A 20,246-nucleotide genomic window follows, 5' to 3' on the forward strand; every position below is an offset into this window, starting at 1 on the left:
AATCTGCTGGACACACTCCTCTTAATGCACCCCAGGATACCATTGGCCTTCTTGGCCACAAGGGCACATTGCTGACCCATGGATAACCTGTTAACCACCAAGACTCCCAGGTCCTTCTACACAGGGCTGCTCTCTATCAGATAACCTCCTAACCTGTCCTGATGCAGTTCATTATTCCTTCCCAGGTGCAGGACTCTGCACTTATCCTTGTTGAACCTCATTAGGTTCCTCTCTGCCCAGCTCTCCAGTCTGTCCAGGCCTCACTGAATGGCTTCACAGCATTCAGGTGTATCAGCCAAGCCTTCCAGCTTGGTATCATCAGCAACCTTGCTGAGCAGACACTGTCCCCTCACCAATGTCATTGATGAAGATGGGGACTCCACTAGTTACAGCTCTCCAGCTGGACTTGTCATCATTGACCACCACTCTTTGGACTCTATTTTGTAACCGTTCCCTAATCCATCTCACAAGGATGTTATGGGATATAGAGTCAAAAGCCTTACTAAGGTCAAGGTAGACTACATCCACCGGTCTCCCTGCATCTACCTATTCAGTTATGGCATCATAGAATGCTATCAGATTAGTCAAGCACGATTTCCCCTTGGTAAATCCATGCTGACTACTCTTGATAACCACTTTCTCTTCAAAGTGCCTAGAAATTACCTCCAGAATGAGCTGCTCCCTCATTTTTCCAGGGATGGAGGTGAGGCTCACTGGTTTGTAGTTTCCTGGAACATCTTTCTTGCCCTTTTTGAAGACTGGAGTGACATTGGCTTTCCTCCAGTCCTCAGGCACCTCTCCTTTCTGCCAGGATTTTGCAAAAATGATGGAGAGTGGTAGAGTGACAGCATCAGCCAGCTCTCTCAGCCCTCTTGGGTGCATGTCATCAGGCCCCGTGAACTTGTGAATACTCAATTCGTGTAACTGATCCCTAAGTCAGTCTTCCTTGACTAGTGGAGAGTCTTCCCTTCTCCAATCTTCTTCTCCTTCATCCAGGGTCTGGAATTCATAGGGGAGTTCAGTCTTAGGAGTAAAGACTGAAGCAAAGAAGGCATTCAGCAGCTCTTCCTTCTCTGCATCCACAGTTATCAGGGCTGCCTCCTTGTTCAGCAGTGGGCCTGCATTTCCCCTGTTGTTCCTTTTCCTACTGATATATTTTAAGGAGCCCTTCTTGTTCTCTTTAACTTTCTTTGCCAGTTTTAGTTCCAAGAGGCCTTTGGCCTTCCTTGTTGCCTTCCTATATGCCATGGCACCTACTCTATAGTTCTCCCATGTGACAAGTCCCTTCTTCCATGAACTGTAAGTTTCTTCCATGAGATTTCCTTCAGAAGCTCCTTGCTCATCCACGCAGGTATTCTGGCAAGTCTACCTGATTTTTTACTCAAGGGAACACACCTATCTTGGGCTCAGAGGAAGTGGCATTTAAAAGTTGGCCAACTTCCTTGGGCTCCTTTACCCTCCAGAGTCTTAGCCCACGGGATTCCTGCAAGTATATCTCTGAAGAGTACAAAGTTAGCCCTGTGGAAGTCCAGGGTTATAATCCTACTTAAAGCCCTGCTTCTACCCTGTATAATACTAAGTTTCACCATGTCATGATCACTGTTGCCAAGGCTGTTCCCAACCTTAATGTCCCCAAAGAGTCCTTCTCTATTAATTAATGCAAGGTCCAGTAGTGTCCCTCTCCTTGTTGGTTCCCCCATTACCTGTATCAAGAAGTTATCACCAACACACTGCAAGAGCCTTTTGGAGTGGATATGCCTAGCTGTGTGTTGGCTTTCCAGCAAATATCAGGGTGGTTGAAGTCACTCGTGAGTACCAAGGAGTGTGTTCCAGAGGCTACCTCCAGCTGACTGTAGCAGGCCTCATCAACACCTCCTGCTTGATTTGGTGGTCTATGGTAGACACCCACAACAGTTTCACCTGCCTTCCCACATCCCTTAATTCTTACCCACAAGCTTTCCACCTGTTCTACCTCCCCCCCGGGACAGAACTTGACACATTCCAACAGCTCTTGCACATAGAGATCAGCAGCGCCACCTCACCTTGTTGGTCTGTCTTTCTTGAACAGTGCATAGCCAGCCATGACAACACTCCAGTTGTGGGAGCTGTCCCACCATGTTTCAGTGATTCCAATTTTTTCATAGTCATGCAGCCTAACTCAGATTGCTGCATGGCAACAGGCTGAAGGCCCTTGCTAGTCCCCCCATCCCTCCCACCCTGGTGTGTCATCCCTCAGCCTATCACGTGAAGGTCTGGTAATATCATTATCCCCCTTCTCTTTCGCATCTACCTGATCATTCCCAGGTTCTCCTGTGAGTCCTAACTCCTCGATAACTCTTGCATCTTCCCCAACACATGGCTCATTATCTCTTACCTCCCCTGAAGCAGCAGTGGAGCTGGCACACCACCTCACAAGCATCCCAGGCTTGTTCCCAGTGGGCACAGTTTTTCCTCTTCCCCCCTCTGAATCTAGTTTAAAGCTCAATTAATGAGCCTGGCCAAACCCTGCAATGTAAACCTCCCCCTTTGAGAAAGATGAATCCCATCTGCTGCCAGCAGACCTGGCATCATGTGAGGTGAGACATAGTCAAAAAAGCAAAGTCCTGTTGGAGGCACCAGGCTCGAAGCCAAGAATTGATCTGGAGAGTCCTCCTCAGTCTTTCTGGGTTGGTCCATGCAACTGGAAGGATAGAAGAGAACACTACCTGTGCTCCCACTCCCTCCACCAGTTGACCCAAGGCCCTGAAGTCTCTTTTGATAGCACTCAGCTTTCTTTTTTCATGGTTGTCATTACCTATGTGGAAGGTTAATAATGGGTAATAATATGTGGTTTGCACCAGGGTAGGAAGGCTTCTTACCACATCGTTAACCTGGGCCCCAGAGAAACAGCAGACTTCCCTTTGAAGTGGGCCAGGTCTGCATATTGGGCCTTCTGTTCAGAAGGGAGTCACCTGTAACAATGGCTCTTCTTGATTCATCTTTCTCATTGACCTGCTGCACTTGCAGGACATCATCCCTGTTCTGCAAGGGCACCTGGGGAGCTAGGGGAATAACTGAAGCAACACTCCTGCCATGCCAGGCAGGAACTTGTTGCCGCTCCCTCCAGTTGAGGGGGTGGGGAGAGGTGGGCAAGGCAGGAGTTTATTTACTACCTTGACCATGGGCTTGCCTCCCGTCCCTCCTTCTCTTAGGTTACTGCCTTCAGTCTGGCAGGAGAAGGCTACAGGGGGTACTTGACCTTCAGTACTATTTAATGGATGTTCCTGACTCTTCTTGAGGGTAGTCAGAGCCTGGCTCTACCAGTCAATCTCGTCCTCATCTTCTCTAATGCTCCTAAACCTATCAACTTCATGGTTCAATTTTTCAACCTCACTTTGAAGCAGTGCTGCTCAGCTGAGTAGAAATTCCACCTGCTCATAGTGTGCACAACTAGCTGCTAGCAAGGAGAGACTGAGGCATTCACTACAACCAGCGACCTGTATCACTCCATACTCCTCTGGGAGCTCTGTCTGGGTTCCCACCCCCATTTTGGCTGGCAACAGGAACATGGTCTTCTTCTACCGGGTTGAGACCATTTTGACTGAGATAGTGAAAGGTAATTGTTTTGGTTGTTTTTAATCCTGCCTGACTGCTGACTGTGTTTTTCTCAGGCTATGGCTGAGTCTTCTGCACTCTGTCACCTGACCCAGCAGGCACTGCTTGCTGCGTTCCAGTGAGAGCCCTCTTGCCAAATCGAGGTCTCGTGGCTTCCCTGTTTTCTCTGCATTTAAATTTCCCGCAGTTGCCCCTAGCTACATCACCCTCCTGAGCAGGCACACGAGAGGACCCTGCCAGTCCTCCCTGTCTGTTCAGGTCCACCCTGAGACCCCGATGAAGCCCCAAAAATAAACCAAACAGAGCACCACTCAGCTGGAGTCCACTGAAGCCAGTCCCAGAGTGGATTTCTCACTGATTTGCGGAGCAGCATCTTGAATCACCTTGAATCTACCTTGAATCTACCTAACAATCACATTTTTTTCCAGTGAACTTCAGGCTGAAATGTGCCAACTATTCTGGTTCTCGTATGTCTTTTTTATGAAAAAAAAAAAAAAAATTATGCAAATTTCAGCAATCCTAAAGCAGATAGAAATTTTCTTGTCTCCCAGAAATGCAAAGTACTGATCCTAAACCTGGATTTTCACTGCACAATCATGGAATCATAGAATGGTAGGGATTGCTAGGGACCTATGGAGATCATCTTGTCCAAGCCTCCTGCCAGAGCAGGTTCATTCAAAGCAGGTTGTACAGAATAGTGTCCAGGCAGGTTTCAAGTGACTCGAGAGGTGGAGACTTCACCACCTGTCTGGGATGCCTGTTTCAGTGCTCTACCACCCTCAGATTAAAGAAGTTGCTTCTCATCCAGGTATCAGAAGCTATCTCTTCCCAGTACATATCCATCTCCTTGTCACTACAGTTACTTTTTTATGTCTGCCAGACTTCTATGAAGGCTGTAGCAAAGGATGATGGTTGTGGAGCCTTTCTCCCTCTTCTGGCATGGCTCAGTAATGCCCACTGCATGCCTAGTGCCCTTTGTACCACTGATCAGGCATCTGAGCCAGGAGCCAAGGTTTTGAACAGCATTCCTGCATGTACAGCAGGGCTGAATGGCATTTCTGGCATCTATTATGAGAAATTGCATAATTCAAGATGTCAGCTGCATTAGCTGCCTTTTTAGCTTGTTTACCAGGATGGAGGGAGCTAATGCACAGAACTAAAATGAGGCTTGCTCTCTCAACACAAGTAAACCTGTAAAAAAGTCTGAATATTGATAGTTTGGGTGGTATAAAAACATGCGTTAGTGGCAAAACATTTGCAGGTGGGTTTCCTAAGAATAAGCCTAGTTTTCTGTCACCATCCTAAATAGGATATTGTCAAAATTAGAACAGCCTTCCACTTAACTTTCTACAGACCTTTAATGTGTGCATGTTTCTTCTCTGAGTTTTATCAGGCATCTTTGCAAGGAGTTTTGTTCTATTAAAATTCTGTCTCTACTTTGACAAAAGTAAGCTCCTGTTCTGTTGGTTTGTGTTGCTCAAAGATTCATCAAATTGAATACAAAAAATTCATAAACAATCAAAAGTGCATATTGTATCTGAATAAATCTTATTTTTATTTAATAACATATAAATAGATAAATGTAAGAGAAGCATTAAAAATTGAAATGATTTTTTTCAAGTTACTCTTGGAAATAAGTGTGTTTTAGTCCAAGTGAGAATAGAAGTCAGAATTCTGCCACTACTGGTTTATGCAGATTGCAGAAGCAGGGCATATACGCAACCACTGCCATCTGATCACCACCTCTGTCAAAGTGCTAGCACAGCCAGCATGATTCCCAGCCAGCTTTCAGCCTAGGCCACCTGGCTGTCTTCTAGATTGTGCCCAGGCATGTTTCAGGGACTAATCCTATTGGAAACAGCCACCCTTTCTATAGGATACAAAATTTTACCAATATAGGTCAGTTGTCCTAAGTGGTGATAATAGACCTACGTTAATTCTGAGTATAGCTAGAGCATAAGTGACAGATTATGCTGGATTTTTCAAAAATTAAATGTGCCTAAATATCTAAATTACTCACAGAAGATGAATGTGTTTCAGTTCCTTCTTTGTGAATGCTTTTTCAAAAGACTAAATAGTATGTTGCACTACTTAGTCTTATAACGTCAAGTCAAAGGCAAGTGTAATTTATTATTACTATGAAATTACATTTGAGTGAAATATAATGCAATAAGGCTTGCTGTGGTGGAGACAGGACACATACTCAAATCTGCTTCCTTTCCAACTTTTTCCATTCTTGAAACTATGCCAGCAATCCCATTTATTGTGGAAATTATCTTGGCTCCCAGGAGTCTCAGATGGGAAAAAATAGCTATTTTTCTCAAACTCTCTTTTTTTTTGGTTTTTTTTTGTTTGGTTGGTTGGTTGGTTTTTTTGGCATTATAATTAGATTTACAAAATCTTTTGGATGTCAGGTTTGGTATCCTATGGACAAATGTAGGTCTGGAGGTGAAATGCAAGCCCTTTCAATTCAGTCCATTGTTTGCTGCTGCGCTGTGATGCTACTAGGGTTGGAGTTAAACTGTGCTGGAAGATTTGTGGGAGGTAGCTTGCAGAAGGCAGGTAGCATGCTGCTAGGCATTTTCATTTACAGTAAAAGGCAAAACAGCTGAACTGGAAAGTAAAAGAAGGAGAATGTCTGTCCTAAATAAATTTGCTGTGATCCTGGAAGAGAAACTGGCCCACCTGCTTTGTAAGTGTATCCTTCTAACCTAGTAAATCTAATTTCTCTGTCTTTGTGACCAAAAGGAGCACAGATGAGAGATGGAAGCATCAGAGACACTGAGATGCAGACAGGAAAGCTGAAAAGAAAATGAGAATTTGGGACTATGTGATGGAAAAACTGTGACTGAAGATAATATTCCAGTTATATGATAGCCTCATTTTCAGGAGAGGAGTACTTAATATACCGATTATGTAAATGAACTGTAGCAGTGTAGAAATAGCAAATTCCATTTTCAGTATCTCCTTTTTAAAGTGGTGCAAAACACTGAAAACTCTTTACCCGTTTAGTCAAAAGGAATAACAGTACTGTTTAGCCCAAAGTTAATACACTCTGTTTGAAGATCATACTGGTATCACTCACACAAATGAATAGTCATGCTGTGCTGACGTTTTCCATTATGCTTTGAAGTGACTCATGGGAAACTAGATACTGAAAAAAAATGAAGATGAAATAGGTTAAGCTACAATAAAGTAAACTCAGTGACAGTAATTTGTACTTCTGTTTTGTGAACATCTAATGGCTGACTTTATTGTGATATCTAGTAGTCCAGATACCTTAAGCTGATGACTGAGCAGTCAGAAAGGCATGTGAGCAGATAGGGAGCATAAAAATGTAGTGTTTCAATGAGAAATGAATTCTGCCATAGCAAAAATTATTTAGTGGACTACCACAGTAGAGCATCAGCAGTACTTTGATTTGTCTTGTCTATATTCTCCATCTAAGTCTCTGCCAGGTTTTGGGTCATGTATGGAAGTGAGTGCCTCGAACTCACACAGGATCACAGAGAAAGCAGCTATATCTCCCTTGAGTGCTTAACTCTGCACTGGATGTTATTAAAGCCCATAGCACCCTTGAAGAGTACAGCTCATGTCGGTATTTCAGCCACTCTTCTTCACAGTCTGGTATCATGATGCAGAAACCGCTTTATACAGTATTTTAAGTTTACATGCCTAAATAAGACCTGAAATGGTTGATGTGTTGTCTAGGCTTATGGTACACCAGATCAAATTAAAACAACCTGAATGAAAAATAACTTACTCTTCCCCTTTGCAGAGTGAGAGATCACATCTCTCCGGGGTCATAGTACCTCATGCTGATTTACAGAATATTTGGACTATGAGCCAAGGCATGTCCACATGTTCTGTTCTGCAGACTCCATTAGGCAACAAAGACATTGCCAAAGCACACAGGAAGGGGGTTAAACTGCAACAAGAAGATCTGACAGCACTTAACTGTCAGAGCCCTTGACTCAGAAGGGATCATGGAACAGCACAAGCTTCTCTAAGACACATGGGAAATCTCAATTTAAAAAAAAAAATTCTTACTGTTTGTAAACATTTGTGCTAACCATGGCACACTTACTACCTGAGGAAGTGAAAACCACATGAGAAGTTTGGAAATGCTGCATGAGACTAAACCGCTGTCTTTTCATCCATCTTTGCCAACACTAGTGCCAACACCATACTACTTCATGATGGGAAAATTTGGGAGTATTTCTCTAAGAGTAAATACACAGAGGGAAGTCTTGGTATTACAAGCCATAGGTAAGTGTGCACATGTGGAAGAGTCAGTGTGCTGCAGAAACTTCACACATTGAGAGTTTAAGCACAGCTTCCTTGCTGCAGAAATTAATGTCCTCTTTCAATGCTATCCGTTGCTGCACACCACTGATACAAGCCTCTTTTAAATTTTAAGAGTAAACTTCAATTTACCATTAACTCTTCTCCTGCATTTTAAATTAGGAATGGTTTTGAAGCCATTTCTGAGAAATACTTTCAATTGAAGAGATGGAAAAAAATCACTAGAAAAGTAACCCTCATCTTTTATATGCTTTTTATTTATCTTTGGGGTTTTGCCTCAGTCTTCTGACTCTAAAAAGTCTCATTACACACTTCATTAGTAGCTTTCTGAGGCCCTATAGTGTAGTAGCATCTACTCAGAGTCTCTGAGGGGTGAAATTGGAGATTTACTGAGGAGAGTTTGAGGGGTAATTACAAAGCCTTATCAACTAATAACGCAATCAGAGAGCCACTGGCACAGTGATAGTGTTCTCTGCTGCAGTCAATAAGGTCTGGGTTACATTAATCCACAGGGTTAAGAAGGAATGCTGATTGAAAGGGCAGTGGTCATCTGATTACCATGGAGGTATCTTTTATGTGGTCAGAAGATGGTCCCCATCTGTTCTTGATTTGTACAATAATAGGAAATGCTCTTAAGCAGTGTTAGGCACCTTGTTCTCTTAGAATTGGCATAGTGTGAAACTCGGGGACGCATTGAGCCCAAATCTCCTGCCTTATTGTAGTGAGCACCAGCTTTATGTTGTAGGGCTGAAATGTATTACTGTGGATTAGGGATGGAAAAGGGATCCTCAGGCACTGAACAAAGTGCAGAGCCTTCCCAGGAATGAAAGATGCAATTATGTAATAGATTGTGGTGAAAATGTAGTAAGATTCAGACTAGTCTCTCAAGCACAGATAATGATATCCAAAGGAAATATGTTTCTGGTTCTTATTCATTCCTGTATTCAACAAATATGTTTTATTTTTCATTCTAAAGGATCAAGAGCTGCTTTTCTCATTTTTTTTTTAGTTTTTAATAAAAGCTAAATGAGATTATAAAGTATGTGTGTAGAGACTCTTCTTCAGGCAAGGTTTTGAAAATGAAGATGCTAAAAAGCAGAAATCATTTCACTTCTCCAAATTCACCTATTTTTTACCCAGAAAATATGTAGTCTCATTAGTGTGTTCAACTTCATCCTGAAAAGGCCTTTTATGCTTAAGACCTATTGGTTTTAATGGACTTCCATGTATGTTCTTTAAATTAAGTTCATGCTCATGCTTACTGAGTCCTGATGATCTCTAATCTACACTGATTCTGCCTTAGAGTGATTTTTTTTTTACATATGTACATGTATATGTACCAAAGGTAAATTAAAATAAAATAGGGGGGCAAAGAAAAAAAGTGAGATAGCTTCCTGAAGAAAATATTTCAATTCCATAACAGGACTTAGGAACATGAATCCAGTATTCGATTTCTGCTTAGTTCCTCAGATCCATTTGCTGAACTGCTACACCATGCATGAAATGCCTCTGAGTTTTCAGGGTAACATCTGCCTGAGTGTTGTTTCTGACCAGTTTGCTGACAAGACATTTAGGATTAGCTGTATGTGCACATCAGCTTACAAAATATATCCCTGGGTTTAGATTTTCCACATCAAACACCTTTTATTACATGTACATTCTGCATGATTTGGAGTACAAGCTTGCTTGAGCCTACATCCTCTGTATGTTGACAAAGAATGGACAAACCACCATGCTGTTTAACCACTCTGAATGATTTCCTTTCATTCTCTTCTGGTACAAAATTCTTAAAAATTTATTGACAAGAAAGAGGCTCCTACTGGTGATTAATAGGCATTTAATCTTTCAGGCATCTTAAAAAAAAAAAAAAAGGCTGTGGGCCAATGATGAAAAATATAAGAATTTTAAAATTTTAATTTAGCCCAAATTCTCCTATCTATCACTGATCAAAGAGAAGCTCCAGTCTGGCAAAGATTAGAAAAGAAAGTTTTTGCTACAGATAAATTTGCCAGATTTATGTATACTTTCCTTTTTTTCAAAGAAGCAGACTGACTGTGGCACTCTGAACAGAGAATCAGCCTTAATGTCTATGCTCTGAGCTCTCCAGTGGGCTGCATGCAGGCACATCTGTGCCCCTTTGCAGAGCTCTATTGACTTCAGCAGGGATTCACGTCGACACAGTGTGACTCGCAGCTGCTGCACAATGGCACTGCTAGCTACACTTAATCATTAGATTCTGGTCGATGAGTTATTTCATGTGCCTACAAAGACATGGTTAAGATAGATCCAGATAGCAAAATTAATATCCATTGAAATGTAAATCTCTCCATAAAACAGGTTTTGATAACTTACACTACCATGCTAATCCTAAGGCATCTCCCTTTTAGACACCCAAGATGAATTCTTTTATAAATTCCATCTTTTTGCCTGAGAATGATACTTCTGAATTGCATATACTGATTTAAACAGAAGTGATTGTACTTTCTGTAATGTTCCCATTCATTCTCAATTTTTTTTGGACAAATGCAGGCATGATAACAAAAATTAAAAGGTATGATTTCAGAATATTACAATTCCAAGAATTAATTTGATGGAAAATGGTCTTTTCTTTGTCTCTGATGCTCCCTTAATAAACCTGATAGATGCATTCACAGTCAGAAGGTGACTTTCTTTTTATAACTTCTAGAGGCCTAGGAATATTTTAGTTCAGTCTTGGTACCTTCCTGACCCAAGGTACAATGGTAGCTGAACACATGGCAGAGAATAGCTGCTCTGGGGAGCAATCACCATTCGGAGTGATTAGATCAAGGAATGACCTTGGCAAGTGTATGACACTTGCTGCATTGTTGGCATCCTGTTTGTACTTTTAGCAAAGCTGTTAGGTTTATGACAAAGTATATATCAATCACTTATTAGAAAATAAAATACAGACAGGAAACAAAATTAAAAGCAGTGTGACAGATCCCTTTTCAGGACTCATACACCCCATGTTTCCACTGGGGCTATGTCTTGACTGTCAAGGACTGCTGCTCAGGATCTTCATTTGTATGGGAAAGTTAGGGAATTGCTTTGTTATGACCCTAAATTAGCTATAAGCTGTAAAACCATCTCATCCTCTAAATGTGTCATTTAATGTGTCCTAATAGCGAAAATGTGTTGGTTTGCTGATATGTATAACTTTTCATCAAATAACAAAAAGATTTGGCTTCAACAAAACATACAGTGTCACTGTGCAGTACTGCTTGTAGTTCTAGCTTTTGGTAGTACTCATCATACAGCAGTGACCTCAGGAAACATGCCACAGACCATCCTGGATGCTTATCAGCATCTGAACTCAGTGATGACAAAGTATGGGCTGAGTACTTCACAAAGTGATAGACTTCAAGTGAGTGGTGCAAGGTGCTGCAGTTCAGACCCTAATGTGGAATGACTCAGGTCCCCCAGTACTATATGCTGAAGTTGCTGGGCTGTTCAGACACTATCCATGGTTGTTTAAACTTTCCAAAAGTTATATAAAGCAGTGAAATGCAGGAAAGGGGGGGAAAGAAAGAAACAAACAAAAAAACATCGAAGTTAGCTGTTTACTTTCTATTAAGTAAGCATCTTACTCCTTTCAACAATACACAGGTAATAGAGGAGGAAATAGATGGCTAAATAATAGATGGCTAAAGATGAGGAAATAAGATTCCTTCCCTAACCATTAGTTAATGCTTGATTGCAGCTATTGGATTATCTTAACGTAATTGTTCCTTTCATTAAAACCTGTTCTAAATTGCTTTTCTAGTCTTACAAGTCTTCTGTTACAATGGTGCAAGCGGGGAAAAAATAAGGAGATGTAGATATACATCTTCCATCTCCTGAAAGTTCTTGGCAAACATTATCTCTAATGCTTTTTGATTACAGTATAAGTAAATTAAAACTTTTTTGAATTTTTATTGTACTGAATCCTGTTAAGGATAGCTACAAGACATGGCAAGACACAGAAAGAAATTTGTTTGAAGTTAAAAAATTTGTTTGTTTAGGATGGGTGGTTTTTTTGTTCATCCTGTTGTTTGTAGGGCTAAACTAACAGGTATTTTCCAGCAGTTCTTTTCCCTATTCTATTCCTAAATTTCATTGGTGAGGTATGGTCAAGAACCATTAGTTTGTACAAGAACAAGAGTTTGTGCTTTTGTGAAAGCCAATGTTCCCAGAGAGTGAGTAGGATTAGATGGCTGTAACATGGATCAGCCAGTCACTGCTGACAGATAGAGGTGTTAAGGGTATTTTGAAATCTGCAGAGGACAGGAGTAGGATAAGTAGCTCATTTCTGGCTTCTCTAATGGTGTTTTATGAAGGTCTTGAGCACGACAACTGTGAGCTTGGAAATTAGAGGATTCTAGGGAGCAATAAGGATTAGGAGCTGAGTTGGTCAAAAATGAAGGAGAGCTGTACTTGGGAGGTTTTGGTAAATGTAAATTCTGGGGATGGAAGAATGGGCTACAGATCACAAAAGAATATTTTATCAAAGAGATAGAGTTGTGGAATCTTGGAAATGAAGGTCAAAAGTTTTGTTCCTGAACTTACAGAGTAGATGTTGTTTAAAAAGCCAGTATTTAATAATATGTATGGTGCGTGTTCTGTAGAGTTGTTGACAAGCATGAAAGCTCCTTGAGCAACAGATAATGACATTTGAGAGCAATCTCCCCATGGAACCTTTGGATCCATGGCAATTTTTTTTTCAGGTCACATTTATAGCAAGATCATAATTTTTACCATACATTGACACGTTTATGCTAGAAGACGTCTTTGAGTGCATACCTTAGAAATGAAAATTAATAATTTGGTTTCATCAAGAATATTTTTAAGTATTAATCAAGCAGATGTGAAATTGCTTTTACAGCTTAATATGTATAACATGTCTTTTACTTTGCTGCAGTCTTATGAATCAATTTCTCTCCTGTGATAAATGAAAAATTATTTAACTATCAGGTAATGTCCAAACTCATCCATCAAAACTCAGCTGATTAGCAGTACCATGGAATACTGGGCTTCTATCCTAAAAAATTATTGCTGTAGGGATTGTTGATTATATTTAATGATAGCAATACCTCACAAGGAACCAGTATGTGTATAATGAAATAGTAGGTTGCTGAGCATTACTTAGCAAAGGAGACAGTTATTAAGAGCCAGTTTACATTAATTTGTTTTGAAGTAATTTATAAAATACTCAGTAATTTATGATTTAATTCTATTGTTTCTATCATTTCTTAATATGACCCATGTTTTAATGAAGAATTCTCAACTTCTTCACAAACTGTTTCTGAACCCAGAATTCCAGATTTTGCCACCTTGTGACAGAAAATCCACACGGACTCATCTAACTGTTTTGAAAAACACTGTATTAACAATAGTGGACAGATTTAGTAAAGCACATGCAAAGAATCAGAATGACACAAAGCGGGTGACAGTCATCAGCCTGCTTCCTGCAGAAGAAAGCAGATTTCATTACATCCAGGAACTAAATATAGATAGGGAGGCTCTACACCACTTCTCTTAATCTATTATATTTATCTTCATACCTGTGGGAAGAAAAAAATGGACTGCTACATGATTTCATCAGATGATTTCATCATCTAAACCCAAATTAGAACTACTATCTGACAACTATCTTAAGCTGCACATCTCTTTGACCTTAGTGACTTAATTAACCTCTGATCACATGCCTGCGTCAATCACATCCATTTTCATTGTGGTTTGAGCAGTTACTCCATAGTTTCTACATAGTTTACCTCTGTGATGAAGCTAAAGGATATTCCATAGAAGGCATTCAATAAAGGATGCACTGAGGAATCAAAGCTGTATCTGTGTTGATCCTGCAATGGCCAAGTCAGGGAGAACACAGAGAAGTGCTTGAGAACAGATCTGGCAAGTGTAAAAGTCGAGAAGGTCTATCATGCCCATCTGCTCTTGCAGCTGGTGATGTGAGGGGACTTTGGATCATCACATGTCTGACATCTAAGGACACAGCCACACAGGGAGATGGATCTCAACGCTATTTGGGGTTTGAACTAAGTGATCTTTAAGGTCCCTTCTAAATCAAAATATTATATGATTCTATTTGCTTCTCTAGTTGAGGCCATTAAAAAAAAAGATCTGAGATTCCTCTCTGAGTGCTTCTCAGAGATTTCAGGCAGCCCAAACTCAGGTCAAGTCTATTTAATGAAGAAGATTGAGTCTTTCCTCAAGCCCTAGACTATGTTTGTGCTCAATGTTTAATAAATATGATCTAAGAAACAAGGTCCTGGTTTTATCCCTCACTTTGCACCAAGAGTTGAACCTGTGGCTTTCTTGTTCATTGAGTGGTCTGATCCTTCCAGAGAGGAAGCTTCTCCTTTCACAGGGAAATTCCTGACAGCCTGGACATGTGTCACGGCCACTGCTGGACTGAGTAACTGCCAGCTCAGCTCAAAACAACTGTATTGCCAATACTGAGAGACATTCAACTGGCAGAAATCTATCGTTCCCAGAAACTGTGTTTTTATTAAAGCTACCTTTAAGGAATAAATATAAAAACTACCTATTTACCACAGGAAATCCAATGTTTTCTGAATCATTAAGTAGTTTATGCCCTGATGTCTAGGGGTGAGTCTTGCATGATTTTTTAAATCTGATTTTGGTAAACCTCGTTTGCAACTTTCCTTTCTTTTCTTTTGTTTGTTTTCTTTTTTTTTTTACTAGAAACAAAATATTGTCCTTTTCTTAGAGTTTTTATTTGTCCTGGAATGATAGATAATTAATGTATTTAATATAAACCATGAAGACTAACATTTTCTTGTAGTGAATGTGTACTGAAAGGGGCTTATTGCAATACTAAGGTCCCAGACCTCCAAAGTGGGAGGTGTGTTGCAAGAAAAGCATTTATAAAGCTTCATGCAGTTTCTCCAAATTATTAATCTATTTCTTTTAGATGAACATGGGATATTTTGATCTTTTGTAAAAAGATGTCAATCCTTTGAAGATAAAAGGTCTCTTGATGCACAACACCCTGAAGAAAATCGGATGATAAGTTATAGATTTTATCTATGAAGGAAGATTTGTAGTTACTTTGGTTTGTGCTTTAGCTCTGGTTCTTGTTCCTGTTGACCTAGACACCTTCTTTTAGTAAAGTTCAGCATTAATAGCCAAGAGGAATGATGGTGCTTGAATGCAGCAAAGACTTCAAATTTCATATCATCTAGGTAGTAGAATTGTGGATTCTCTGTTTGTGCTGTGGTGTATGACTGCAACAGAGCTATGATGCTTCATATAGAGAGGGATTTGGACCCTGGGGAATTCATTTGTGAGTCTCATAGAAATGGCTGTCTTGTATCCTAACTGATTCCATCTGTAATTTTACACTCTTTCCCTTTTTTCTTCCTCTTTTCTTTCTAGTCAGAGCTACCTTCAAACTGCAAGTGACGTGCCTGGGGGTCACAACCTGGATCCCTCTGCAAACTACAATTCCCCAAAATTTCGCTCAAGGAATCAGAGCTATATGAGAGCAGTGAGCACACTCAGTCAGGCCAGCTGTGTTAGTCAGGTGGGAAATGCTTGTTATTACCTTTCTTATGGGTTAATCACAGATGCAAGAGTTGTTATAAGTGGATGATTTTAGTTTTTGTTTATTTTTAAAGTAAAATCAAACAGAAGATGTGAATTGTCAAAATAATTCAGGTCTGAGGGATGTAACCCTTTTTTTTTAAGAAAAATCACTGAACACTAGAAGCAAAGAGAAACTGTCATACATAGTATTTTCCATTTATTTCTTGTGAAAAATATGAATGCTGGCACTTTCATTTTCAGTCTATATTAAATATTTAAATGCTAAGAATGTTCAGACTGAGCATAAGAGGTACAGTCCTACACTACTTCTTCTCTGAAGATACCTATTTTGATTGCAGTAAACCTGAGTTGCTAGAATAAGATGTAGATTGAAATACTTATGCTCCAAAAGAGCATTGATATTCATCTCTGAACTCAATACCTCACTCTTCTCGGGTGAAACAATAAGTTCCATCAATATTTTGTGCATGAGGACTTCTGAAAAGAGGCGTTTTCTTCCATCCCACTGGTCCTATGTTGGTTAGTTAGTACTAGTTCATGTTGAAGTGAGAGCAGGATCAGGCCTGAAGTGCAAGCTGCCTCATGAAGTATGTACATGTTCTGTTTAGCAGAGGATATTACCTAACATTTCCAGTGATCCTGACATTTCTTTCTTGTGTTGCTTCATGACAGGCGGGCCCTGCTCTCTTATCAGATGTGTTACTTTATTTTCCTTTGACCATTAAGTGAGGCACTGAAGGGTAGAGTAGCTTATTATACACAATAGTTATGTTAAAAAAAAATCTTTTTAAAGCATTTCTGTATTAATTCACATGGAATTTGTATTGCATGGCTATTCAGGCCTGGATTCAACTCATCTAACCCGAGGCTTTTAACTGAGGCAACAACTAAAGCTTCCTTTGTCGTTAATGGAGTGAAAGAGTTTCTTCCAGGACAGTGCACGTTCCAAGTGGGCTGAGAGCCCTCTGGAAATGCCTGCCAGCCTCCACTGACTGTGGGGAGTTGGAGGGACTAGTCATCTGACTAATGCCCTTCAGTCAAATTCCTTAATTTAGGTGGGATAAATCTAAGTGTAATCTTATACAGCACGTATCAGAATTAGAAATTAGGCAGTCATTTCCCAAACCTTTCATTATTTTTCAGAGCTCCCTTGTGAACCTTGTCCTCGTCATTCTCATGCCTTGATTTTCATTACCCTGCTTTGGCTGTTTCCTATTTTTATTACACTCTGGTTTTGAGAAAGTTTCACCAGAATTACATTCTGCATTCTAAACAAGTGCTGTTGGCTGTCACTTAACAATGATATAACATAGAACTATTCTAACATCTTCTGCCTCTTTGACCATGTCTGTGCATGGAGATGTTCACTGGACTGTCCATAATGATTAAGTGGCTTCAGCTCTGGTTAAAATTCTTCATTCCAATGTTCATTACCTGGAAAGCTGCCCACAATAAATTTCATTTGCAGGTAGATTGCTCAATTGCACAGATTCACTGAACTTGCTGGCTATAGTTCCTTACTTTCTTCTTCAGTCTTCATTAACCTATGTGATTTTGTGTCAGTCACATACTTCCTACCTCACAGTCCAGCTGTTTCCAGACCAGTAATAAATGAATTTAATAAATACTACACAAAGCAAATGTATTAAAGTTCTGAACCTTTGCTACTTCCTGTTCTTTTTTCCATGACATCATCATCTCCTTGACCTATCTACATAACAGCAGTTGTGTGATTCATGACATTTTTAATGCTTTTGTGTGTTTGCTTTGTGAGATCCTTCCTTTTCAATTCTTGACCAATGGTAAAGAAAGATGCTGGGTTCCATGGTGAATATTTTTAATTTAAGTTTAGAAAACTTTTCTTTTTCAATTGAAATGACTTTAGTTTCAAAGAAGTGATTAGGACTTAAAGTGTTTATAGACTACATTACCATAAATTTACTGGTCTATGATGTATGCAAAATATTTCAGAGTAAGATTTTTTTTTTTAATCTTTTTGAGATTGCATTAGTCTACTTAGCCTTATTAGAAGCAAATTTTATGAAGGGTAAAGCAATTCCTTTCAGAAGAGATTTAGTAGCCAAAATGTCTTACATGAAATTAAAATATCAGTTATTCATTATCATCAGAAGTTTCATATGAAAATTCCATTTACTTAATCAAGATCCTAAAACATTCGAAACGTTTGCACTCTGTTTCTGTAATGAAAAATGTACTAGGAACAGTAATGATGAAAAATGCACTTAGCAGCCTTATAGAAAAAAGTGATACCAACTGGATGTGCAGTTTAGTGTTGCTACAAATTTAATTTGGTATTTATACTGAGTCTGATTTCTAGCGCTCTCTTTTAAAAAAATTCTTATCAGGAGGATCTGTCAGGCAAGCACACATTTATTTGTCCAGTGTTAACGTCCTGTCTCATTTTGAATAAAACATCATTTTGAATTATTCAGGAACATTTACAAGTAGTTAGGGCTGATTTCAGAGAACCTGTTAAAAATTATGTGGGTAGAATTTAGGCAGTCATTTTCAAACTGCAATATATGGTTCCCTACTGAGACATTCCCCAGCCTGCCTAAATACTGAAAAGCTACCTGAAAATGTACAGGTCTCCGTCATGCCCAGACTGCAAGACAGGGTCAGCAGATAGATGGTGGCTCCTGCCCAAGCCCTGTAGTGAGCTGGAGGGTGGTGCTGGAATCACTCAAAGGGTCAACCTGGTAGGTGGTACACATACACACATCTAGGGTACCCCTACCGATAGGCACGGTTCCTCAGCACAGCTGGTAGTGGAAGTGTCAGACTTCAAATAATGCTGCTGAAGAAAAGCAGCAGTAGTGGCTGCATCTCATTTTTCCACAACAGTTGAATGGCTAACCAGGAAATGAGTTTTACTTTGGGCCATTTCCCAGCCAAAGGTGGTCCAAGCATTACTTTCTCATCTTGACCACTTTTCACCCTATTTCAGACAACGGTTATTCTTTCACAGGCTTCACTAGACACAACTTTTAGATGCAGTATTTCTCAAACCATTCAGAAGCATCACCTGCTCTGAAGTTGCACATCTTCAGGTGTGAAATACCTCCTTGAGCCTTGCCATGCAGGATACGTGGCCACAAGTAGTAACTTTGCTGATAAGTGAGGAACCCAGGTAATCCACACTCACCTTTGGGGGCTAGTATTAGCATAGCTGATTTCTGTTTTCATTTCCACCAGCACAGAGTGATCTTGTTGATTACTATTAAATCATGTATTTACAATCCTCTCAATATGCCAATGTAAAATTAGTTGTATAATGTGTGTGATGTACTTACTATATACATATAAACAACTGATGTAAGTTAAAAAAATGTGAGTGTGATCAGGAGGGATTACTACATTTTAACTATTTGCTAAAACAGTTCTTCATCAATGTACAGGTGTCCATTTGAGATGTTGAGGCCGTGATGATCACAAAAAAAGCAAGTCAAAAATCAAATGCATTGTTGTTGTTTATTCAGATGAGTGAAGCAGAGGTTAATGGGCAATTTGAATCGGTGTGTGAATCAGTGTTTAGTGAAGTTGAAGCTCAGGCAATGGATGCCCTTGACCTCCCTGGATGTTTCCGAACAAGAAGCCACAGTTACTTGCGTGCCATTCAGGCAGGCTATTCCCAAGATGATGAATGTATACCTGCGATGACATCTTCCAACATCACCTCAACTATCAGGTCAACCACAGGTAAGCAAATCTACACTGACCTTTCCAATATTCTGCACATAAAAATGTGTTGTCTTGTTTTGTAAAAGAATGTTTGACCCTGGAAGCAATTTCCCTGTGTAGTGATAATATTTGACACCAGTATTCCTAGGCTGGTACTGCACCGTTGTGGCTACAGCTTGAAATAAGCTCCTTATGGGGAGAATCCTGCAAGCATAATAGAATGGACCTGGACTTTTGACCTCCATTTCCCATACATGCAGTTATCCAGGTGCAAATATAACAGTAAAAGTTCAAACAGTTTCATTTAGGTGTTGTTAGACATTTAGGTACTTTTATCTGTCAAGTAATTAATCTTCTAAATGAGATCAGTTATACTGATTCACTTTACACCATTCACTTTTAGGATTTTTTAACATTCTTCTGGCAAATTATGTTTCTCTTCCTAGGTGCTTAGCAAAGATGATATCTTTATTCATTTTAGAATGTTAGAATGTTAGTATTTGTGGAGAAAAGAATGCACAGATAGCAGTTAAATAATTAAAATGAAATCTAAGAAAATACATATTTGTTAAGTGAACCAAATTTGCTTTTACATTTCAAATATGCTAATGTCAGTTCCTAATTATGATATTGTCCTTAACACCTACTATTAAATTGCAGCGCATGCTACCCATCTACAAAAGGTAAAAATAGAGCTCAAAAGGTGTCATGCAAAAATACTATTTAATTTATTTGCTTGACATATCTGTTGGTGTAACAGAGCATGGGAACTTAGAAAAGAAGTAAGCTGAGAGTGAATAATGTAAATTTGTGTTCCAGAAGTACCACAAAATGTTATTTTATCTTAAGCATAGTATTTTAATTGCAATATATAACTTTGTGAAAAAAACAGAGGTTGCAATGTCACCTCTAGGGATATTTCCATCCTTTGTTTAATAGAGATGCTATCATGATATAAAATGAGATTTTATTGCTACTTCAGAGACAAATTTTCCTCTTTGTCATGTAGTACTGCATGATTATTTTGAAGAAACATTCCATGGCAAAAGACACAACTGCAT

General features: G+C 39.6%; 1 protein-coding gene across 1 annotated transcript in view; it reads left to right on the forward strand.

The window, feature by feature from the left end:
- Nucleotides 1–20,246, forward strand: part of DLGAP2 (DLG associated protein 2) — a 362,668-nt gene that overhangs the window by 299,929 nt on the left and 42,493 nt on the right. Inside the window, exons 6-7 of the mRNA XM_054383858.1 lie at nucleotides 15,313–15,460; nucleotides 18,984–19,203. Of these exons, the coding sequence (XP_054239833.1) occupies nucleotides 15,313–15,460; nucleotides 18,984–19,203 (368 nt within the window). The remainder of the gene's footprint in view (nucleotides 1–15,312; nucleotides 15,461–18,983; nucleotides 19,204–20,246) is intronic.

The sequence above is a fragment of the Indicator indicator genome, chromosome 9 (genome assembly GCF_027791375.1).
Source record: "Indicator indicator isolate 239-I01 chromosome 9, UM_Iind_1.1, whole genome shotgun sequence".
Classification (NCBI taxonomy): Eukaryota; Metazoa; Chordata; class Aves; order Piciformes; family Indicatoridae; genus Indicator; species Indicator indicator.